The sequence below is a fragment of the Numida meleagris genome, chromosome 6 (assembly GCF_002078875.1).
Source record: "Numida meleagris isolate 19003 breed g44 Domestic line chromosome 6, NumMel1.0, whole genome shotgun sequence".
Classification (NCBI taxonomy): Eukaryota; Metazoa; Chordata; class Aves; order Galliformes; family Numididae; genus Numida; species Numida meleagris.
The window spans coordinates 4,482,204-4,508,267 of NC_034414.1; the positions used below are offsets into that span (position 1 = coordinate 4,482,204).

At 36.7% G+C, this 26,064-nt stretch overlaps 1 protein-coding gene across 5 annotated transcripts in view; it reads left to right on the forward strand.

Annotated features, from left to right (window-relative positions):
- The window catches only part of GAS2 (growth arrest specific 2), a 107,259-nt gene that overhangs the window by 30,714 nt on the left and 50,481 nt on the right, over positions 1-26,064 (forward strand). For all 5 annotated transcript variants that reach the window (XM_021402611.1, XM_021402614.1, XM_021402609.1 and 2 more), the window contains 2 exons: positions 5,420-5,544; positions 22,758-22,899. In XM_021402611.1, the coding sequence (XP_021258286.1) occupies positions 5,420-5,544; positions 22,758-22,899 (267 nt within the window). The remainder of the gene's footprint in view (positions 1-5,419; positions 5,545-22,757; positions 22,900-26,064) is intronic.

Consider the following 26,064-nt stretch of genomic DNA (forward strand, 5'->3'; position numbering starts at 1 on the left):
CAGAATTCAAATTTGGTTTAATTACTGTATAATTGGGGTTAACTTTCATGAGAGGAGGGACACATAAGCATATTGCTGTAGGATAAAATTTGTATGAATTCATAGCATGCTGTTACCTCGTTGTAAATATCCGCTTGCGCCCTTATTTCACATTATCCAAAAAAGGATATGTAACATGCTTTTTTTCCTCTTCTGCACTTTCTTTTCATTTTTTTGTTTTTCTCCTCTCCATGGAGAAAACAACCTACTTTACATTAAGGGACACTGCAGATTAAATAAATGTTGCAGATGGAAGTGAGTCATATGATGCTGTGGAGCACCGTGGTGTGGCACTTCAGCACTGCAGCAGGCAAGGGATTGCATGCTGGAGAAGAGGACTGGAGCAGTGAATGTTGCATTTCTCGGCTTCACTTCTCTCTGCTGAGCTCAGTTGGCTCAGCTGAGAGAACCTTACTGTGGCAAAGTTAGGAGATGTTTTCATCAACTGTCTTGCAAATCATGATCATCTCCTTAATCTTCTTTCTATTGTGTATAGTACCAATGAAGAACTCAGCAATGCTTTTGCTGCCAGTGCCCTCTGAATTGGATAGATAATGTATGAATTTAGTTCAGTATAATCCTCTTGCCAGTACTGAAACCTTCTGTTCTATCTTGAGCATGTTTCACATAGGGATTAGAACTGTTTGGCCGTACTAATCTTCTAGCGGAGACAAAATGGCAGTTTGACTGCAAATGGGATTTGCTGTCCTCTGTACCTTCCGGTGCTGTCTCATTTGATCTTACATGTGGAGAGGGGAATGTGCTGCCATCAGGAGGAGTGGACCTTATTATCAGTTTAGGATGGGTTCAGGTGGATAGATTCCCTGTTTCATCTTTAGTTACTGTGTAGAACTTGAATATTTTTTGTTGTTCCTAGGGCCCACTTACCAGATTCTGATTGTTGCAATACCAAAGCTTATTCCATCCAGCCTTGTTTAGCACCTTGGACCACACAGAGTAGATCTGTAAGATATTCGTTCGCTATGGGAACATATCTGGGCTCTATGACTTAAATGCTGAAACGTCTTCCTAGCAGAAATTCTGAGATTCAGAAACTCATTCGTAAGGGGCTGGAGGCTGCAAGATGTTGTGGATAAGGACATGTAAAAGTTACATGTTGCATGAGGCATATGCAAATTGCTTGTGCAGATGCAAAAGTGGAGTAGACTTGGAGAAAAGGAGAGAACTGACGAGAATGGGAGGAGACACGTTCAGTTACAGACTAGGTTTGGAATATGGTGATGCTGAAAGAGGTATAAAATTTGGAGGATGAAGGATAGGAAGTCTTAGGCAAGAAAACTGTGTTTCTTAAATTCTGTATTAAAGCAAAGCCTACTTCAGTTCAGGCATCTTGGTAAGAAGATTTTGAAAGCATACTTTTCAACAACGATGTATTCAGCTAAAGCCAGTGGATAATACAGGTAAATGATAAATATCCATGAGTATCGCTACACTTATGATAATGATACCTCTAGTGTTTCTAGAGCAGCTTCTTGTTCAGCTGAGAGGCTTGATAATTTTCTTTAGTATCAGTATGTCTTTGAGATTGTTCATATGTTCCATTTAAAGCAAGCAATAATGTCAGTTCTATCAACGTTACTCCTCTTGATCTCTGCTATTCGATGATACACAGCAGTCTTTTTGTGCAAAAATATCAATTTTTTTTAAAATTACATAAAATCATTGGCTTCTATCTCCCCTATTTGTATATGTTTTTTGTTACCTTGAGTTTAAATGCCACAGAAGTTGATGGTCAAAAGGAATGCTTTCATTGCTATTCTTCTACTGATGTATCTCAGAGATTCATTTGAGTAAAAGGTTTCTGCTTATAAACTATTACTTTTGTGTTACCATTGAAACATTTAATCTTTGGTTTCAAACTAAAAGAGGGGAGATTTAGATTGAATATTTAAAAAAAAAAAAAAAAAAGGTTTTACAATAACGGTAGTGAAGCACTGGAACAAGTTGCCCAGAGAGGTGGTGGAAGTTCCATTCCTGGAGACATGCAAGGTCAGGCTGCAGCAGGGTCTGAGCATCTGATGGAGCTGTGGGTGTTCCTGTTCATCTCAGGAGAGTTGGACTAGATGACCTTTAAATCTTCCTTCCAGCTCAAACGATTCTGCTCTTCTATAAAGTAGTTCATCAGCTAGTTTTGAGGCTGGTCTTGCATTATAGCTACTGAACTGAGTGTGAAAGAAGAAATTGATATAATAGAGCAACCAACTAGACTTGGGTACTTTTGTTTTAGGATTTGAGTCTCTCTCTATTTTTCTAAAGATTCTGGTTGTCTAGAGGCCCACATCCTCAACCTCTTGGACACACACCCTAGGTATGGGCTCTTGAGTTTCTCTCTCACAGACTTCCCGGTCTGCTTACATTAGAATGCCCAGGTCTGGGTGGCCTTGTAGTTAGCTGCCCATGGCTCCCAAGTATTAGGCATTCAGGTAAAAGAGTTTGTCTTTTTTAAGGGGCATCTGGCCTCTGCAGTACAAGAAGTGGTAAGGCACGTTTGCAAGGTTTGTGAGGTCCTTCATACTCCTGTTGTATTTTTTTTCATACTTATAGTGTTGTTTTTTATTGTATTTAATGTTATTACCATTCTATAAAAACGCTATGACTGCTTTCTTGTAATTATAGGGGGAGTTATACATTTTTAATGGAGTCTAATGTTTTTTCCATACAAATATACAGAGCCATTTTTTTCCTCAGGCTATGAACATTGCTCTCATTTAAATCAATACGTTTCAACTGTTAAATATGTTAGTGTCTGTTTTAGCAAAGAAATGCCACCTCTTGGAGCCATAAAATACAATGAATTGAAAGCTGACACCTAATATATTTTTCACTGGATACAGATGTTCAATGCAAAACTCATTCTTTCAGCTTTCATAAAAGGGAAGAGAACTACAATGCTCCAGCTTAGCATACCATATGCGGTGACCAAACTGCTAATGCAGTTCAGCATTAAAAATAGTGTAAATGTATTGTTAAATCTCAGCAGAAGATAGATTTTTTTCCATGTCTGTTAAATGAGAAGATCGTTTTAAATAGCTTCTAGGTTTTTTTAAATCTTGACCAGAAGAGTAATAAACCTATGTCTACATATCATAGGACAGAATAGATGAGTAGAATGTGTTTTCTTTTACTTGTGCAAAAAAAAATGTGCATTCTAAAATGAAATCAAACCTTCCATAGTTAAAAAGAGGTTGAAATACATTTTAATAGAAAATGAGTCTATTAAAAAAAATCCAATTATTAATCAAAAATAAAGCTATTCTTATGACGTAGTAGTTTTTTGGTTTTAGATTTCTAATGGCTTCTAATCTTTTGCTATAAATGCAAATTGGGGAAAAAAAATATGCCAGAATGATGCTGAAGGCTTTTGAGGTGCTGCAATGCTCAGGTTTTTTTGTTTGTGTGTTTTGTTTTTTTTTTATCTGTGGGCTATCAGTTTCTGATCTGACTTCAGTTGAATTGGAGGCACTACTAAAGTAATGTGAGTTATATACGAACTACCACTGTGTTGAATGTCTGTAGAGCTGCTACTGCTCTTCTGCCTGGAGAAGTAATTTAGGTATATGGGAGCCATAAAGTGGGTTGTGTGGCAGAGAGAATTAAGGAGAGGGGGAAAGAAAGGAAAAAACTTCACATTAAACAGATATTTCTGAAGAATGCATTAGAAAAAATGCAGGTTTAGTTTGGACCAAAAGTGTAAGTTGTATCTGAAAATGATTTGCTGCACAGATCGTAATCTTTGACTTTTAACTGTCCAAACTGAAAAGGCTGGCAAATTATTTTGCCTAAGGAATGCAGAAGTATCTAATGATTTTGAGACAAAGGCCTCCACAAATAAATTTTCCATTAGGATTTTTAGTTACGTGACTTTACCATACTACAGTGTTCCATGTAGTAAGTGACTCTGATTATCAGGTAACAGTATACTCATAATATATTACAGAAATATAATATAATTTTTTAATTATCTCTTTCATTCTTATTCTTGACCATTTGTTTTCCCCTCCCTTCTCCATTAAAAGGTGTAGAAAAGATTTACTAAATTTAACCTTTTCCATAATTTTCCTAGCTTTTTCTTTGCCAAAAGTGTTGTGAATCAGTTCTAAGCACACTAATGCTTTCAGTTTCCAGAAATCTCATGGAAAATACACTTTCCTATACTAACAGAAAAAAATATAAAACTGGTTTATTTGGGCAGCTGGTTGTTGATCAAAAATTCGTGGCAAAGAAAATGAACCAGCAGTAAGCAGGTTTCTATCTGTTTTTGTAAAAAGTCATCTTTGATTAGCAGGAGATTAGTTGGGATGCGGAACTACTCTCACTAATCTTTGCTTGTGAATGCTGTGTAACAGCATATGAAAAAGGAATTGCTTGGTATACTTCAGTTCCCAAATGATGTATGCAGGTATCATTATTAAAAAAAAAAAAAAGGTCCCATCTTGATAGTAAGAGCATTAATAAATGCTATATGCTCTATTGGTATCGATAGAATAATGCTGAATAATCCAGTCGTGGGCCAAAGCAGAGTCCAAAGAGAAGGCGCATTTTCCAGTATAAATGTGAAAAGCTTAATGAATTAGAAATATTTTTATTTGGAAATGATGGCAAGATTCTGTGAGTTCTGTTTGAGGTTGCAAAAGATTGCCTTCTCATCTGGCCTGTCTCACCTAGTTTGAACACCATGGGGCCATCAAGATTACAGTGATACCATAGGCCACCTGCTCTGCTCAAGCTGAGGAGGAGGATCAGCGCCAGCTGAAGTACAGTGTCATGTAGTATGATTATATCAAATGAGAGGATTTTGGTTTTGCTCTTTAGGTGAAAGTTTTAATTTATATAGAAATGAGATATGACATGAAATTCTTTGTTCTGCAGTCACCGTCTTGCAGAATCAAGACTTTGTCTCATCACTGAACACTTCCCTTTCCTTCATTGTATGGTTTGCTACTTCTACAAAATAAACTGCATTAAAAGTGTTAGCAATATTTATGCTATCACTATCCACATATGGTAGTTTAAATCACCTGCCTACTGCACTGTTTGCTAAAAACACTGGAATTTCATAAATAAAATGAGATGTGAATTCTTACAGGCTAGAATTATTTTTCAGGTAACACAAGCCTTCCCAAAGCAAGCATGTTATTTTAAAATAATTTGCTCTATGTGTACTGAAGATACAGTAGTGATATTATTCAGAGAAATGCAAGTTATTCAGTTAAAGTATGTTTTAAATTGTTGTCCAAATTTCTTTTGATTTCAATGCATTTAGAATGCGTCCATTTGTTTGTTGTTTTTTTCCTTAAAACAAGTGCCATCTATATCGTTGCATACTGTTTGCCATGCTAACTTTCCGCTTGCTGTTCAGGTAGAGAAATAACAGCAGAAACCTTTATGGAGAAATTGGATAACGGTGCCTTGCTTTGTCGGTTAGCTGAGACCCTGCAGGAGAAATTTAAAGAAAACAGCTTTGAGGCAAACAAACCTGGCAAAGTAAGTGTTGTTAACTATTCTAGCATGTAATATTTTGCAGTTAAATGTTGTCATTTATAGTGCCTCTTTGAATGGACAGGGAGGTAATTCTTCCATGTAGAGCAAAAGATAATGTAAAGCTGGGAGAAATGAATGCTTCTTCGATAATTATGAAGTAATAATAAAAGGAAGATACTCGGAAACAACTTGTAACCTGTGGATGATAAGACAACATACAAGATCTAGCAGTGTGATATGGTCACTAACAGAGAAAATACAATCCTTATATGTATTTGCAAGGGACATATTAAGGAGCAGAGGGAGGTGCCATTTCCTCCTTAAATAGCTCCATGGAGACCAATAACACAATTCTGCAGTTAGTTTTGGTGTCTAGAGTTTAAAGATCTTGTGGTGTACTGGAAAGGATTCAGCCAAGAGCTGCAGAGATATTGTGGAAAACATAAAGCTTCAGAAGATACCGAAGAGCTTTGCAAGGTTCAGGTTAAGCTCTCTCTTGATCGCAGCCGTAGGCCAGGCTTATTGGGAGAAATTAAAGAGTGCAGCGAGTGTCTCTTTGGGAGAAGTTAGGTGAAATGGTTGGCATTTACATGAGTTCAGTTGCTCTGAAACTGTTTTTATTTCGCTGGTTTATCTGGTGGAATTCAGACTCATCTTCCTGGAAAGTGGTTAAAAAAAGACAAATACACAGCATATTAAAAAACAAACAAAAAAAAAATCCAAGAGCAGAAAACAGAAAATGCATCTTCTGTTCTTGACGTTCTCACAATTTGTCTGTAGGAGAAATCAGGGCACAGAATAAATTGTATCAGCAGTACTGAGAACTGACAATGTTGTCAAGAGCAGCTGCTTTAAGCTGTTTTTCTCATCATTGTCGTTGCAGAAGAAATTGTTTGCACTAAGGTAGGCTTCATTTTTAACCTTCTGCAGGTTTTTGTGTTTGTGGAGGGGAGCATTTCTTTTTCCTTCTTTCTTTCTTTCTTTTTTCTGCTTTCTTTATTCCCCCCCAGAAAGGAAAAGGAGGGGATAGATAGCTGGGAGGAAAAAAGATAAGAAGTAAATTAGAGAGAGAAGCAACATTTCGTCCATCTGTCTTTTCCTCCATTGTGAAACTCATATTTTGTATTTGAACTGGTAATACAAATTTAGCTAGTACAAGTACTGGATGACTTCTGAATTCCTCCCTATAATATGGTCCAGACTGTCTTCACCAGAGGGGTGGCCTGTTAGTGTCTTGGTAGCTCCCAAGCTGAGGAAACAAATAGGCATTATTTTTGGTTGAGCTTAGAAACTAGCTAGGCAGAGAGAAGTATTACTTGGTAGTGATTTTTTTGTACTTTTTAGTAAAAAAAAAAAAAAAAAAAAGGTGCTGTTATTAGTAAAAGCTACTAAAAGCTTCAGTGATTACCCAAGAGATACATTTGGTTTCAGAGTTGTAATCTATTTTTCTGTTTTGCATCTTACCCAGCTGGCATGCTAGAAAGGCCATTAAATTATACAGGTCAGTGCTTCTCTTTTTCTTTTCCCTAAGACAGACATTTCGAAAAGCCATGTCCATTTAGTGTAAAATTATCAGGAAACTAATAAATGTAAATTGATCAACAACCATAAAACTAGAGAATATTCAGAAATTCAAATAATACACTTTGTTAGATGTGTTTGTTTGTTTTGTTTTTATTTTGTCTTGCATCATTAGCGTTTTATTTGATAATGGATCATTTTGAGAGGTCTGGAAAAATAACCTGGGAATGTGTCAGTGTTTGATACTTCTGTGTTCTGCCTCTGGAAAGAACTAGAGTTCTCTGCTTACATTAACTGCCTCATCTGACAATATGGCCTTCCTTACTTCAGATAGCTGATCCCCCTCTTTTTGAACTGAAGTTGCATTAGGAGCCAATTAGACTTTTGTAATCCCACATATTGGAATAACTAAAATTTGTTGGCATTTTTTTGTTTGTCAAGCTGTTATAACAGGCAATGCAATTAGTTCAAAAAACATTCTACTACACTGCAATTTTCCCAAAATATATTATTTCATATTTAGTAAAAATCCGAAGAAATGGCAGAGTAATAGCATTTGTGTCATTGTAGGCTATTAGGGGACTATTTATCCTTTCAGATTGTAACTCCTTGTGTAGCAATCTCAAGCAATGCAAATTGTCTGCAAATGGGGAAAATCTGACTTGCAGTGCCAAGGAAATATATAAGATTATACTGTATGAATTTAGCATAGTAAGAATTCCAAAATCCTCCCCTGAATTATTATTATTATGCACTCTGTTAATAATATATGTGGAATTTTTGAGCCATTTGACATTACTCTGAAGAGGAAAAAAGAAATATTAGTCTTTCAACTAGGTGCTTTGCAGCAGAAGACTTCACTGGTAGGTGGAAGTTCTGTAGGAACCAGCCTCTGCCAAAATACATACAGTGATGTTTATCCATATATTTTATTTAATTATTTTTTTTTTAAGATTTTAGATTGAAGCAGGCTGATAGTAAATGAGTGGCTGCCAGAAGAATCAGTTTGCAGGGAGCACAAGGGTGCAGCTGATTGAGGGAGACAGGATAAGGCTGAGGATATAGATACTGGGGGGGAAAAAATCTTCCTGTTAAATCTCTCCACTAGCTTGGAGATTTGGTCTGCTTTCATAAGTGAAGCATTTCCTCATACATACCCTACTTCCTAGATGGCAAAGCTCCATAAAATACTTGGGGTTTAGTTTTGTCTTAGAGGAAGATGATATATTCCATTCTGTTTGATATATGCTGCTGTTCGAGAATTTGCTTCTGCAGCTCTTTGAAGCTGTCTGGTTAGTTCAGCAACAATGGCAACACATGTAAGAAGTCAATTGAAAACTCACACTGCATACACTGACTCACTAGTTGTTTGCCATTATTTCTGAAGTTTATATTGCAATACTCTACAGAATGCAGAGGTTAAATCCTGTTACTTCTGATTAAACTTCTTGGCAATAAGTTTTTATTCATTGTCAGTTTTGCATTTGTTTCTTAATGAAACTGGATGACTTCCTCTCTCATGAGAGAGAACTGAATGCTCTTCATCTTTAGGGAACCCCGTAGGTCAGCATCAGCCTTTTTGCCTGAGAAATAAATTAAGAAAGCATAAATGAAAAAGGCTATGTCTCCCAAAATATCAAGTCTTCTAAATCTGGAAGGAATGTGCTAGTATCAATATAAACTCTTCCTTTCTGTGTTGTGTGGAGATGCTTTTGGACGTTTGAGATATTTTCAAAAGAGTAAGGAAGCTGCTGGTAATACAACTTTGGGAATACAGCTTTAAGAAACTAGACAGCAGATTAAGAGATGTACAGTGCAAAAAGTAAAGGGTCAGAGGAAGGCAACAAAGATCAACGGAGCAGCTTTTTATGTAGAGTGACTAAGTAGGTTAGGGTTCTTCAGTGCAGAAAGAAGCAGCAGCAGTGCATATGATAGAGCCTTCAAATCCATGAGTGGTGTGGCAGGTGTTATCTAAATAGAACTATGACATCTAATTAAGTTAACAGAAGCCAAACAAAAAATAAGGGGTTCTTGTTTATGAAGTGGCTGGAAATTTCTTGCCAGTGGATGCTACGTTGTCTTAAAGTTAACCTGGATTCAGGAAAACACTGAACAAGGTAATGAATGCACAGAAACCCCATCTAGTATCCTCTTGCGTAAAGTGATTAGAGCCTGAGTATGTGTTGAGAGGTGTAAGGCATGCTGCTGTCTTAGTCTTCCCTGGATACCCACTTATGTTCGATCTAGGCTAGATAGTCCCTTGGCTCACCCAGTAGGGTGCTTCAGTGGGTTATTGCTTCATGGGGATGAATACCTTGCTGGCTGTGCAGCAAGGTGAATCTATCCTTTCACAAGGTTCAAACTTCAAATAAACTAATATAAATTAAATTTTACTTGTAGTTCTAAATACAGAAACAGATAAAGTTCCCTCCTTAGGACTGAATCTTTACAGCTAAAAATAGCACCCAAGTCAGACTGTATTTGGTATCTGTTACCCAGAGGAGTAATATGCACTAGTTTAGCAGCCTCTGGTACTATTTACACCTTATTTTCTCATTGCCCTTCTAAGCTCAGTGCCATCATACTGTTGGGTGTCAGAATAGATACCCTGAATGCATCTATCATGAGACTAAATCTCTAACCTGTGGTGTTAGATTAGTTAATCATATAATCGTACATTATTAAAAGCATTTCAGTTTCTAAAGATGAAAAATTTAACAGTGGTTGATTTCACTGGATTCTTTTGCAAATTCCAAAAGACAATGTTCTTCATTGTTCAGCAGCTAGATTGAGGCATGCTTCAAAACCTGAGGGTTTGGAAAATGTTGATGTTGGTTTTGATCCCTTACTTCAGTCAGACAAAACTTTGAGTTTTAAAGGAAAAATTGAAATTTTAATTAGGGAGCGCAGTATTAGACTAGTGTGACTCTTCTATGTGTGTTTAGAGAAATATTTTTAAAATCTATTTGGAGTTTTTACTGTCATAAACAAACCAATTCATGTACATTTATGAAATGACAAGGAGATGACTGATATCCATTTTAATAAATGCTGAACATTTGTAGTAAGTTGCTGGAACTACCTGGGCTGCTGCTAATGATCTGCTGTCTAGAAAATACAGACTTATTACAGCAGGAGTTATTCCATAAAAGTGATTCATGTCACAGGATGCCATTTTGTAATTTTCTCCCATTGGCTTGGATTTCATCTCCGAGCTGTCCTGGCAGTATTTCACTTTTCCTGACAGATAGTTAATTTGAGAATCTCACAGCTGTACAAACAAATTTAAAGCATCAAGGCATGTGCAGTATGCACAGAGCCCCCATTTGCTAGGCTTATTTTAGTGAGCCCGTTAATTACAGTTTTAAAATAAACATAGAGAAATTGTGTTAATAGTTATCACCATTTTAATAGGCAGGGTATAACAGTCTGCCCACCAGCCTTGAAGTCATATATTTATATATATTTATGAATATTCTACTTAAAACAATGTTTTCATGAATGAGAAGAGTTTGAAGTTGAATCATTCCTTTTCTCTGAGTTCTGAGATTAATCAGGTAAATTTCAACTCAAATCTCCCCTGGAAATACTTTTGAATAATGAATCCAAATCTAAAATTCAGCCTCATTTTCAGGAAGCCTTGATCTAGATTTGATTTTCTCTAAGAAAGAGGTAGAACTACAAAAGAGAACCAGATGAAAATGGTTGAGTGTTTGAACGTTTAATTCACATATGGATGTAACTTTATTCTTCCAATGGAAGCTATGATTGTCCTGGTTTAATGAGATTAAACTGAATGTACACTGAAAAAAGAAGCTGTTGTATATAAAACACTAAATTTTGACCTCGTGCACGTGTGTGCTTAATTAAAACTATCTAAGAGAACAGTAATTTATTAATACACACAGTGATATGTTTCCTAATGTTAAGAAATTCTGTTTACTTCTTAGCCATAGTCGTATTATCTGGAGTGTCTTCTGCACTGGTTCCACATCCAAAGCTTTCACTTTCACTGGAAAATACACTTGTGAATCTGATGCTTGGTGGGTGCAGAGCACTGTCATAGCATTGGCTTCACTGGACACATGCAGATTTATCTACAGTGAAATTCTGGCTAAGCAAGTGCACTGTATCTATTTTGAGAGCTATGGTCAGGAGATCTAGACTGAGATTTGGGGTGGAGATCTTTTGCTCTTAATTAATGTCTAATATTGAAGTTGGATCTAGGCTAAGAAACAACTCATCAGGTAACACAACTGAAAATTTGCAGTTTGTTTGAAGTTTTCAAGATGTTCATGCTTCTTAAGAGAACTTTGTATCTGCAGAAGTAGAGAGAGAATCCTGTAAGCTGAAGGACTCTCCAAGCAAGGGATTTCACTTCAATTCTGTCAATACTGAAAGAAAAGGGACTAATAGTAGAAAAACAAGATTATAAACTGGAGGTCACTTTGAGTTTCAGCTGAAAACTTGTTGTTTAGTCTTGGAATAATATATTCTCTGCTTTCATTTCAAAATCTGTTACCTGGGAATACTGTTTGCTGCATATTATTACTTTGATTTGTGGATGCTGTTAAGCACTTTTCAACTCTTCTAGTGCCAAACTGTTGCTACCCAATTTTCTGAGCTGTGATCAGTATTAGGTAGTTTATATTATGGAAAAATAATTGTCTGATCTTTTTTTTTTTTTTTTTAGAAGGAAACATGTTTTTGCAAACATTAATGAGAGATAGGCCTTTATTTTTTATTCTATTACTTGAGTGAGCTTTATGTCTGCTCTACAATAAGTCCACAAACAAATATAGTAAATGAGTAGATGCAGTATCCCTACAGAGGAGAATCTGGACTCGCGCTTTAGGATTTATAGCTCATTTCCCATACCAACAATCTCATAATAGGATTGCTCTAACTGTTTACAGGAACTACAGATGTGTTTATTCTTGTTCTCTTTGCGATTGTTCATTTGAATAAAGGAGATTATGTGAATGGTGAATGGAAAAATAATCATGGTTCATGAGAAGTGACAAATACCTTTGTGTCTCTGAGGAATGCATTGGTGAGAAAATCAAATCTTCTGGCAGCAGTTTAGAAATGAGAAATTCTAATTTATCTTCATATTGATATATAATGTAAGTTAAATGACAAATGAATACGTCACCATAACTCTCATCTGTAAGTAATCTAAGAAGGTCATTTAAGTCAAGGACAAGGACTTATACAGATGCTAGAAGGTTAAATTATTTTTATTTACAGACAAAGTACACATTTGACAAATGTCCTGTCAGTATATTTTCACCTAAACTGATGAAATATCAAACTAAGTTGCGAACTAGGAATGTATTTTATAAGTTCTTGAGCCAACTATCTTGGCTGGTAGACAGGAGGCAGATGATGCGTGGCATAGTTCAAGGACTTGACAATTGGTTTAGGACTTAACTAAGCCTGAGTGAAGTAGAAAGGACCACAGTATTTAATAATAATAAAACGTTGGGCTAGTTATTGCAGGTTATATAATCAATATTTAAACTCTTTGAGTTTCTCCACTGGAATTGTCAAAAACTGGGTGCACATTAAATTGTTCAGTTAAAATGCAAAGAAAAACAAAACAAATATTGTTTTTATTTCTCCTCAAGAAGAAAAGGTCCTGCCCTAATAGAATCTACCTTTAACTGAATGACTGAGGTGTTTTGCAATGAAAATCAGTAAATTTATAGTTGCCTTTTATTAGATCTTCCTGAAATATGGTAATGCTTTCCAAACTTACTGCAACAAGGTGTTCTTAATTAAGAATGAACTTAACAGATTTCTAAACAGAATCAGGCATGTGTGCTTGCTATGAGAATGTCCATAGGTACAGCAGAATTGCATTAATGTTCTTTAAATTAGGAAAGGGAGTAAGGTTTCCATGCGTAAAGGTGTATAATTCAAGTTCAGTTGGAAAAGAATAACACTGAATTTTCTCTATGGGTGGTCTCTCTCCATGGGTGGTATCTCTCTCTTTTTTGAAATATCTTTCTCGGAAGCAGGTGGCTCATGCTACTCTTAGAACCTGGATGGCCAGACTGAAAATGTGATCTAGTCAACATGGTAGTTTCATTTTTACTATAAGCTTCAGTTTCTCAAAGTTATCTGTGTGCTATAGAAGGGATGGATTCCCATCAAAAAACATTCTGTAAGCTTAGTGCTTTGAGCCTGCCTGTCCAGAGGAAAACTCAGCTACCACTTATCCAACTATGTGTGTGCTGCACGGCAGAGCAAAACACCACACTGCCTAGGTGGGTCTGGTCTGTCCACAGACGTGTTCAGGTGCTCTCTGTGAGCTGTAAATCTGACTCTTGAGCCAAGAATGTGGTTAGGCTATGAACAGATTTTCTGTGGTTTGTGGCAGCAATTTGCTTGTCTGCCCACTTGTACTTTCTGGAGACATTATTTGTTTTGCAGCTAAAGCTTACGGAGCCAATTTTTAATCATGCTAGAGATATGGTCCTCGGTTTCTCAGGAGGATAAAAAAAAGTACAGCATTACCTTTACGTGTATCAATCTTTGTAGTGACATCCTCGTGTGGATACAGGGGGAGAAGAGCAATCTTGTGAAAAGGTACGCAAGTCCTAATCCATCTGGAAGGAATTATTTCCACAAGAATGGAAAACTATTTGCTAGTGAATTCCTTGTACCTTTCTCAGACATGTCAATAGCTTGCTGAGCTCATGTTCATACACACAACTGGAGTGCTACCAGGTTTTTTGCAGATACTGTAAGACTGGCCTGCAAATGGTTATGTGAACAAACCCTATATGCCTCAGCAAATCATTCTTACCACTTAACGTTTTTCTGCCTACAGTAGGGTTGCATGATAGTATAGGATTCTTAAGAGATCATAATGGGAGATTTCTGAACCAGCTGGGGATATTCTGTGGCTGTTTACTTGGCACCTTCTAGATGAATTGGCGAAGAATTTAGCAGCTTGGTGCTTCATGCAGAGTGTCGAGAGCAGTGCTACACAGTACTGAGAAGAACACAGAAACATTTTGCCTCTTCAAGATTGTAATTCCTGCTGATGCTCTATGTCTCTGGGAAAGCATGGTATCTTCCCTCATTTTGTTACAGCAGAAGTGGTCATTTAATCTCCATGGGAAGAGACCCTGCTCTTTAAAGTGAATCTGAGGTAGGATTTCTTGCATCTCTCTCCCTCCACTCCTACTTTACCTTGCAGAAATACTAAAAATTTGCATCTCAAGGTAAATATCATGAAAAAGTAGTGCAGCCATAAACAAATAATAGCCTGTTAGCTCCTGCTTTGGAAAATATGCTAATTTAATTAAAAAAGAGGACAGAACTTCAATTATTAACAGTATCATTTAAACAGGAATTGTCTGAAGTTGTTTTTTTTTTTCCAGAGACATCTCACTAATACAATTTTTAAATGAAATACTAAAACTTAGATTCTTCATAAAATATAGGTTGAAACTGGATTTTTTAGAATAAAATTTTACCATTGGTCCAGCCAGCATGTTGCAGATAATTTTATTTTTCTGATATATAGTTATGAGGATTTTATGAAATTGTCTGGAACAGAAATGTAAGATTAGGCAGTTGAATGCACATTAGCATATTTTTTTGATTATTAAGAAAATCTAGTTTAGACCAACTATCTTTAGCTTAATTGTGCATTAGGTCAAACTTAGTGTTAGCAGATTGGAGGAAGTAATGAATGAGAACTACATAATTTGATCCTTTTACCAATAGTGAGTCCTGAACTTTAAAAATGAGCCAAAATTTCTGAAATGGTAATAGCAAATATGCTGCCATATGTGATGACTGCAATGCATGAGGAGAAAATACTAGTCATTTTCAAGTATAGGAACCAAATTATAAATATCATAATTATGTCTAATTCATTTATTTAAACAAGCATGTATTCCCACTTAGGCTTGTGTAGGTAAATTGGCCTCAACTGCTTCAAGTATAAAGTAAAACTTTGTTCACAACCTTAGAGACTGACTTAAGTCTGGTTTGGAAATTTGGCTGTACAGATTAACATTCCAACATGTTTTTCAAATCAAGGATGCTTTTAAATTTTACGCCGGTGTAGAATTCCCAGGGCTCTAACAGTTTCCTTTTGGTTTCTAATTGGAGAACTTGTAGAACATCAGTCTTTATCATAAAGGCAAAGATACAATTTTTCTTAAAAATGAACATGAAGGACTTTGGAGTATCAGACTTACCTGCCATGAACTATGTGTGAAATTCTTTCTGAATGTTTTCAGCATTTGTGTAAAAATTACATCTTTGTTACACATCTGGAAATAGGAGAAATGAACACCATAAAGCATTTGAACTAAAAATCTCTCTTCCTTTAGTAGATCTTTATCACAGTCTTCCTTGACGCTTGGCTCATGTTAGGTAAAGCACCATTTGGAACTAATCATTAGAATGGGCTGGGAACCATCCACATGCTCCATCCCCACCTCACACTTCAAAAGATAACAAAGTGTGAGACTGATCTCTGGGAGAAGCACTGTAGGAAAAGGAAGACTGTAATGTGCATGACTGTAACATGGCAGTACACCCAGAATTATAATAATTACATCTTGGAATTTGAATGACTGCCTATGTTTGTTATTCAGACTGCCAATGCAAATGTAGCCTTTCTAATTCCACAGATCAAAGAAACATGTTGGTTGTTTGAATGTTCCGTGTGAATGCATGGAAACGTCTTTTGATAGAAATGTTGGAGCCTATAACGTGTTTTGATATACTTGTGTTATTCAAACAGAAATTGTGTGAGCATAGTCATTGCCTTAAGTTGGATTCTTCTGGAATGATTAAAAGGAAAAACTGACTTTGAACTTTTTGAGACTAAAATAAGTTGGTTTTGCCAAAATACTATATTTCATATCTGAAAGAATCATCTCCCTTTCAAGAATATTGACCCTCCTGAAAGGCACGTTAAGGCATGTGAGGGTCAAGCAAGTGATCTGAGACAGCCAGCATGGCTTCACCAAAGGAAGTTCATTCCTGACCAATCTGGTGGCCTTCTGTGATGGAGCAACAGCATTGGTGGACAAAGGGAAGGCAACTGATGTCATCTACCTGAACTTCTGCAAGGCCTTTGACATGGTCTCCCATCATGTCCTTATCTCTAAATAGGAGATATATGGATTTTAAGAGTGGACTATTCAGTGGATAAGGAATTGGTTGGAAGGTCACAGCCAGAGGGTTGTCATCAATGGCTCTATGTCCAGATGGAGGCCGGTAATGAACAGTGTACCCCAGGGGTCTGTCTTGGGTCTGGTACTCTTTAACATCTTCATCAATGACATAGATGATTGGATTGAGTGCACCCTCAGCAAATTTGCTGATGACACCAAGCTGAGTAGTGCAGTTGATACAGCAGAAGGAAGGGATGCCATCCACAGGGACCTTGATAAACTCAAAAGGTGGGCTCTTGTGAACCTAACAAGGTTCAGGAAAGCAAAGTGCAAGGTTTTGCACTTGGGTCAAGGTAATCCCAGATACGAATACAAACTGGGAGAAGAAATCCTGGAGAGTAGCCCTGCTGGGAAGGACTTTGGGGTCCTGGTTGATGAAAACTTCACGTGAGCCAGCAATGTGTGCTTGCAGCCCCTAAAGCCAGTGGTATCTTGGGTTCCATCAGAAGAGGGGTGGCCAGAAGGTGAGGGAGGTGATTGTCCCACTCTATTCTGCCCTTGTGAGGCCCCAAATGGAGTACTGCATCCAGGTCTGGGGCCCCCAACACAGAAAAGATGTGGAGCTTTTGGAGAGGGTCCAGAAGAGGGCCATGAGGATGATCAATGGGCTGGAGCACCTTTTCTATGAAGATAGGCTAAAGGAACTGTGTTTTTGTAGCCTGGAAAAGAGAAGGCTGAGGGGAGACCTCATTGTGGCCTTCCAGTATTTAAAGGGAGTTGATAAACATGAGGGAGGTCAACTTTTTGCAAGAGTAAGTGGTGATAGGACAAGGGGGAATGGTTTAAACTAAAGGAAGGAAGATTTATATTAGATGTCAGTGGAAATCTTTTACTTACAGAGTGATGAGGTGATGGAGCAGGTTATCCAGAGGATTCCTGTCCCTGGTGGTGTTTAAGTACAGGTTGGGTGGGGCACTGAGCAACCTGATCTAGTACTTGATCTAGCAGCTAGCAACCATGCCTGTGGCAAGAGGGTTGTAACTTGATGTCCCTTCCAACCCAAGCCATTCTATGATTCCATTAATATGCTGTATGATAAATGATGATCATGGTTTAATCAGCTGTTGTTTGAAATGTGTTCTATGAAAACCCACTCACAATTGATTAATTTGTATCATACAGAAATGTTTCTGCTTATATGTGTGATCGCAGTTCTTTTACAGCCACAGTTGACCCATTCCATTTAATTATGATATAAATGAGGGAAATTCATAAATTGGGATAATTCTTCAACTTACTCTGTGTACCTGTAGTTGTCCTCTGAGTGAGCAACTCTGAGAATTGCCCAATTCCATTCTCATCAGATATTTAAGAAACCTATTATGAAATGTCGATTTAAAAAATCCCATTCTAAACATAAATTCTGAAAACCAAAGGTCTAAGCATACTGCTCAGAGCACTTGTTGAACCAGAATGAGTTCATAAATATAAGGCTTTGCCTGTTTTTGCCTGTTTGAGTTCCTGTTTTAAATTTCCCTGTAGTTTGACTTTTTATTGTACCTTTAGAAGAACTGGAGGGGGTTGTATTTTTCTTCTTTAGGTTTTCTTTCTTTCTTTTTTTTTTTTTTTTGTGATGGGAGAGGTTTTATTTTCTAACTCTATGTGTGAATTTCCATATTCAGAGTTATCTGTATCCATTTTGTGTATCTAGTACGTTGTTTTGATTTGTTGAAGAAGCTCTCTGTCATAGTAAATGGAGTAGGGAGGGTGGGGAAGTGCACATGAGGTCCATCTTATCAGTGAGTAATTGTTTTTTTTTTTTGCAGGAATTAGTTTAACTTATTCATTGTTCAGTTCATACTTGCCTATGCTTCATTGCTTTTCACTAAACCTGAATCTTGGCGCTGCAAAGTAGTCTAAGGTAAACTTCCTTTAGAGTCTGAGTTATGTCTTCTGTGAATTATAAAAGGAATCTGATATCTTTCAATTTTGAGTTTCTGAAGAATTAAGAATAGCAGAAGGGACCTTTAAAGGTGCCTTCCAACTCTAAGGGTTCTATGATTCTATAGCAACTGAATTAATGCAGCTGGCTAGGTTTATCCTCACTCTGCAGTGGGTTGAACACCAGTAGTCACTCAAGGAAGAGTAAATTCTTGTAGCAGTGAACTTTGGTTCATTTGCGTTGAACAAATTAATGAAGAACAAATAGGAAAACCATTCACAGAGAAGATTGTGGCAGAACTTCTGTTTTTGTATTCCTTAGTCTAAGAGCAAATTCAGGAGGAGGGGGAACTCTATGAGACTAACGGGAAAGTGGAAACAGAATTTAAGAAGTAGAAGAGTACACCAGTAGCCAGTATAGAAGTTAAAGGCAAATTTATTAAAAAGTTATGAAACAGATACACGTTATATCTAGCTTATATAATAAATATTCACTGTTAATTAATACTTGGGTAATAAAATTAAATTGGTACTGAGGACACATTAATGCATTCAGGCACTGCACTCTCAATAGAGTATTGCCTTCAACCTTGTTTTGGTTACTGCAGGTCATTAGGTGATAAAAGTAATTTTTTCCTGTAAGTGTCTATCTAGACCTCTTCCATAACAAATAGAACTGCTAATCTTTTTCCTTGTATCCAACTGAGAGTGGCAGTTCAAAAAAGTTGTGAAATCCCTTATTCAAAGAGGAGGGTACAGTAAGGAATTTTAAAAATGTGACTCAAATCTGCTATTAAAAATGTGTTTTTCCTCATTTTGGAAAAACAGTTGAAAAAGACAATTTTCCATGTGATTTCAGAGCATTGGTGTAAGAGAGTCCCTTTTGGGTTTAGAAGTGAACCTGACAGCATTTTTCCAGGATTGCATCATATGTTTCACTCACACTTTCACATCCTGCATTAAACCACATGCATGCACATCAACAAGACAAGATTGTAGAAAGAGTGTAACTGGGGAACTGTTTTCATGATATTTGATAGGAGTAAATGCAGCCATTGCTGTTTCAAAGCAAATGTGGTTATACTATACTATGTCAACAAAAGTCAGTTGTGCCATATGGAAACCTAATTACTTCAGAATGATCTGTTAGAAAGCACTTTCGAGATATTCAGGCCATTTCTACAGATCAGTAAGGAATACTTGTGTATGGAAGCTTTCTTAAATAAGAACTTTCACGTGTTTTAGGTTGAAAATTATGGTGATAGTTTTGGAATTATTAAAAAAAAAAACTGGGCTTCTATTTAAAAGGTGGTAGGGAGATTTATTAGATGATGAGAAAATACAAGTATTTCCCTATGATTTCTGTGATCAACTTGGTCGTGATGTTGTTGGATAGAAGGGGGTTTTTGCTGTTTTCTTCAGCTCCTATCCTAGTGCTGTGGGAAATGGGATGACTTACAGAATGCTACATGTTAGTCACATCTGCAGTGCTGGGGATATTGGTCTGTGTTATATTTGTTCCATAAAATGACTGCAAGGTGGTGATTTTTTTTTTCTTCAGTGATGTAAGTTTTTCCCCTTCTGTAGTCAGTGTATGTCTTGTTTTTACATTTGAGTGTTTGTCACTTTTGAGCTTTTTGGAAGACCTGTTAGACATTTTGTCTATTACTCTGAAAGTATAGAATATCATGGTTTTGTTAGGTATGATAAATACGTGCCTAGATTCTCTTATTATTGGCTGTCAGTAGCTATAACTGTAAAAACATATCTAAAAGACTTTGAAGTCTCTTAATTGTAAAGTAACTGTTATTAGGTCCATGGATGTCTAAATTTCACAGTGATGTTAGGTTTGTTGATGTGCTTAAAGGTCTGTCTTACTTGCTAAAGTATAGATGTGTTATTTATGGATAGTCCATTTCATAAATAAGGTTTTACATAGTTTATTTACTAACTATAACTGCATAGATTGCTGATGCATAAACCTTCTATTCTGAAGTGCTTTTATTGAAGGCATTTCTATATACAGTCATTGTGAGCAACCTATATCAGCAGATACAAAATATTTAGAACAAAATTTCTTCCCATGTTGTTAATAATGGGGAGAAACAGTGACCCACGGGATGCCTTCTCGCCAGGCATTGCAAGTTTTCCCAACAGCCCCTGATAAGAAAGGCAGCATCATCTGCTTGGCCATCTTCTCAGCCCTCGCTGCTCTTGTGCTGCTGAGGGCATCCCAAAGGAGCAGCTCCTGGTCCTAGGCTGGCACTACTTGCTGTCTCTTGCCCCACATGCTCTGGGCTGAGTGAGGCAGGTTGCTTGTGCTCACAGTGGGAGCAACTCTCCTCTGAATGCTAGCTGGCACCTGCCAGCCACATAACATAGTAGTTGTTTGCTTTTGTTTTTTTTACCCCTCCTCTTAGTTCAAATTTCCTGAAATAATATGAAGGTTTTACCACAGACTTCCAGAATACCCTTAACATGACCTGAAATGATAAAGGTTCCATCTTGGGAGATTGGGCAGGATAAAGTCAATAAAGAAACAGAATTGGCTGAGCTGGTACTGGAGAATTGAGTGGAAGGAAACAAACCTTCAGTGACTTCACCCATAGCGTCCTTCTGAGCCATTCCTGGACTTATGAGCAGTTTTTGCCTTGGAGAAGGCTAGCTAGTTTTCTGCAAAGAAGAGCCAGAGCATCAAGTAACTCTCAGTGTTTTGTGGAAAATCCAGCAATGAAAACTGAGTGGTGAGCTGGCAGGCAGCAATATTTGACAAAACAAGTATATTTTCAGAGGAAAACTAGATGTGGCTTCATCTTCTTTCTGTGCTCTCTGAAGTAGCTAATACACAAGTCTGCAAGTGCCAGGAACACTGCAATTGGCTTCTATCATTTTGTTCCTGTCCCGTGCTGTTAATCTCTTATAAGATCATCCAGGATTTGAGCTTTAAATTGGATGTAGTCATTCAAAAATTCCAAAGCACGGAGATTCAGCAGATACAGTCTGTTCAATATCTGTACATTGATCTGTTTACTCAATTGGGTCAGTGTTCATGTACCCCACCATAAAGATGCTGTGTTCCAAGTGTAGGTGTTGTGGTAAAAGAATTTCATTGTTTGATATTAATTATGTTGCTTCTTCTTAACTATCATATAAAACTGGTCTGTTTCTTTGTTAATACTCCATAGAAAAGGATTAATATCTCCTTATGTTTTGAAACAAAAGCATTATTATTACAAAACAAGGAGATAAATGTAAAAAGGTACAGGTGGAATCAGAATTATCAGGAGATGAGAGTTGCATAGTGAGCAATAGACATAAACATTTATAAGGTAAGTGTATATCTTTAAGGCAACTTAATCTCACATTTAAGGCATTTTCTCACATCAGCATAATGATTAAAAATAAGTTCTGTTTGTCTGTATGTGTATTCTGCAATTTTGCTGCTGCTGTCATACCTCTATCATAAAACAAATTCTCAACTCTTTCTAAATTGCTTTGATGTACTGACATGAGTGAAATACCAGCAGCTCTTATAAAGGGAACCCTACTCCTGGGTTCTTCCTTCCCTGCATTTCCAGGAATTATTCTGGAACTTTAAAAACCAAAATTTGGAAGTAGATCCAGGAACTAGCAGGCACACATTTTCAGTTTCCTACCATCTTTGCTCACTTGCCATTGAGTAACTACCTGACTCCAGAACAGAAGGAAATTCTTCATAAATCAGTATAATAGAAAAGCAGCACATGCAAATCAGCATGGAGCTGAATTCCTCCATGGTTTAAAATGTCTGAAGTTACATAGTAATAATATATCTTTCTTTCTTAATTTCACTGTGGGAGATGGCTTTTCTTCATTCCTGGAGAAGTCTTAAACAAGAACTAGATGCTGAACTATTCTTAGTATGCGTCTCAGTAAAGGTACCAAAGCGAGCAACAAGTTTGCTGTGTTAATTATATGGTATGATATGCTATGGCAGTAGCAGTAGCAGCTCCTCTGATATCTGAGCTATGTAGATAACTCTGGAACAGTGAGAGTCTTTCTCTCTTCGACCTTGATCTTGTAGCTATTAGATTACATTTCTGTGTTGTGCAGAGGGAGCTTGTGTATGTTGTTGGGAGCTGGTAGCATTTCTTTCATATCTATGGTCTTTTGTCCTCAAGACTGAAAATTTTACACCGTTACTATGCTAGAGGAAGATTTTCAAAACTCTTCTATTGTGGAGATCTGAAGCTAGATCTCAAGTTTGCCTTAGTTTGGGAACATTGGGAAAATTCCTCAAATCTTTTCTTTGTAAGCTTTTTTTATTTTTTTTTTTAATTCAGTGAACTGGACCAAACATTACATCCCAAAGTTGTAGTTGCTAATATTCTTTATTTAAGAAAAAACAAAAGATTGCTAATACCAATTCAGTTCTAAACTTTGCATCACATGTCCAATCACAACGTTTTTGAAACTTCTCTGTGTTTAATAGTTTTGTGCCATTAAATTCACTTCTCATTATTTGTATAGAATTCTTAAAAGTACAAGGAAATACGTTGGTGGCATATTGATATCATAATACTTAATTAATACCTGTTACCTAATATAATACTTCTATTTTTTCAGACCTTGCCAGTACGGAAGATTCCATGCAAAGCCAATGCACCTTCAGGGTCCTTTTTTGCACGAGACAACACAGCAAATTTCTTATCCTGGTGCAGAGACGTAGGGGTGGATGATACCTGCCTCTTTGAATCAGAAGGTTTGGGTATGTATTTATTTACGTAGTAGTTAGTAAAGAGCTCATTGCTTGTTTTCTGCTTTGAAAGAGAGAAGAATGGGTCTTCTAATAGATTCTCACTCCAAATCTGACCTGATGCAAATGAAGTGAATAGTGATAGGACAAGGGGAACAGTTTTAAACTGAGACGGGAGATTTAGGTTAGACGTTAGGAGGAAGGTTTTTACTCAGAGGGTGGTGATGCACTGGAACAGGTTGCCCAAGGAGTTTGTGGTTGCCCTGTCTCTGGAGACATTCAAGGCTAGGCTGGATGTGGCTCAGGGGGGAGCCTGATCTAGTGGTTGGCAACCATGCCCACAGCAGGGGGGTTGAAACAAGATGATCTTTGAGGTCCTTTTCACCTCATGCCATTCTGTGATTCTATGAAATATCCATCATGTTAAAATTCATTTAATTCAATTTTAAGAGGAGCTTAAATAAAACAAAAATCTTGCATTGTTTTCTTGCATACAAATGATTTTTCACCCTACACACCCACTCTTCCAATCATGGAATGTTGTTCCTCATTTCAGTGAACCCAGAAGTCCTTTCCTATTTTAGGAGAGTAGGATACAAGTGCATTCTTATATTTAGATATTTAGCTGTTAGGGCAGATTCTTGGTGTGTTGCTCAGGAGGCAAGAAAGTAGGATTTTGTTCTCTGTGTCCTATGCTGACCTTCTTTCCAGCTGACTCCCTTGTGCAGCTCAGGACAGAAGTTATCCAACACTAGTGCTTCAGGGAGCTCCATCAAAAGAACTGAACTGTTTGGGAAATCATTCTTGCAAAAATATGTATTCTTTATTAATTTAACTTTTCCCCATTCAAAGGAACATTTGGGACTCTTACTTCAAGATCTAGTTTCAGATGCATTATGAAAGAAACAGAATCAAATATGCTTATTATCTGATCACAGACAAAATTGTAAGGTAGCTGTAACGATGAACTACTCAGTTTTTACGGAGGTTAAATGAACACATTGTACTTAAGTCAAGAATATTATTTGTTTTGTTTCTCCAAAGGCCTTTGACTGCCCAACTGAATTACTGATCTGTGTTGCAACTGATCTATTCTTCTTTTACAATCTTTGACTTCTAGCACAACTGTTTCTGAAACTTTTCCATTTGTCTCTACTTTAACAAGCAAGTGCTTGGATTTTTTTAACTTTATTATTATCAGGAGAAAATGTCTGTGAGACAAGAAACTGGTTTCAAAAAATGATAACACTGAGCACATCCATATTGTCTCCGTGTTGTTAATTAAATCCCCAAGATGAAATTCTTCTTGCGTACAGTAAATCATGTGGAAGACAAACAACAATCATACTTAAAAAGTTTTGAAATGGTGGAGGTGTTGATCACTATCCAGTGTTATGAACTCAAGAAGAAAGGAAACACAGTCTTCCAATGGCTTAAAATTTGTAGAACCACCTCTAGTTAATCCAACACCTAGACGAATTTAGACTTGGTGTTACTGTGGTAAACTCAGCAGTTGAACATGATTCCAATAACAGGCTAATTGTGCAATTGAGAGTGTGTTTACAATGAATTTCTTGTGCATTGTTAGGAAATCAGATCTTATTTACAGATGAAATCAGTATAGGTTAAATAACCTGATTCTCTGTATAAGTTAATTTTACACGTACTTTTACACGTACTCAGAACTTTGCTAGCCACAGGATAACACTGAATGCAAACACACCTGGAAAGCTCGTGCTAAAGATTACTTCAGCTTTCAGAAAAGTGACAATAAATGTGCCTAAGTACACAGCACACAAACCAGATGTGGCTCTAATAGGTTGGCTTGATTACTGACTGATTTTTCTCAGTGATTGAAAAACAAGTTCCTTTGCTGCTCTGCATTGCTGTACATGGGAAGTACATGTTGAAAAGATTCACGGTGCTGTAAGTGGAATTAGAACTTGATAATGGTTTGACCTATTTTTCTTAAATTGACGGGGTGATAGTGACCAAGCTGTTTCCAAACAAGATAAAAATAGAAGTTAGTATTCTCCCTCAGTTGGAGGTAGTATGTGGAAAAGTTTTAATTTGGCTTGAGTAATATTTTCAGTACGACTACGTTAGAAATGACAGTTACTAATTGAAAAGTTTTATGTTCTGCTTTCTCCCACAAATCACATTTCTCCTGCAAATTCAGCATAGGTAAGTAAGGTTCTGTTCAAAGTGGTGGGGAATGTATGCAAGTGACTTGAAAGAGTTCACACTGCCTCATGAGTGTCTGTATTTTTTACGATTGATAGCTCTGAAATTGTGGTTACAAAGATAACTAATTTTTTTCTCTCTCTTCTATAGCTAATAAACAGTATTGATGCTTAAAACCCATGTGATAAAGCAGATAGTTTTGAGGAAACTTACTATGTTAATGTTCATACTCGATTTTTTACTTTATACATACTCCTTTTTTACTTTATTTTGCCAGCCTTATGCAATTTAAATACTTCATATATCTGCCAGTGGTGGTATTTTCTTCGTGTCACTGTATCATAAAAAACGTTTTCTGTCGCCTTTTCCCAGCAAATCTCTACTCCTACAATTTTAGAGTAAAATTGAATATTGATTGTACTGGAACATATGAATAATGGATTTTATGACATGAAATATTTTTTTAAAGTATTCCAAGTCTATTCAGAAATGAGTAAAATTTGACATGTACTAGCTAAGAAAATAGTGATTACTTCTAATTCCCTAGAAATTACTTCTAATTCCCTACTTCTAATTCTCATTCTTATCCTGATGAGATCTGAAGTCTCTCTCATCATGTAAGAGTAACTGTACATGCATGCATTCAATACTACCATGATTTTAGCACTTAAATTGAAGTCATATGAAGGTATTCCTTCATATGGAATGGAATATTGTGAAATAAATGCTATGCAGCCCATAACTTTAAAAAGCTTGTGGACAAGAGGTGATGATGGGAATTTTGAATATTCCTTGAGTGTATCTTCTTGAAAATGTTTACATTCTGGGGCTAATCCAGACAGTAAGGTGAGTAGACCTGCTTGTGTCACTGTCTTTGTCCATTGTTTGTAGCTTGACTTAGTAATTTACTTAAGCTTAAGCACAGGTTAAAATGCTTTGCTGGATACAAGTTATACAGTTCAGGTAAAAAAGAAAAGAAAAACACTTTTTCTT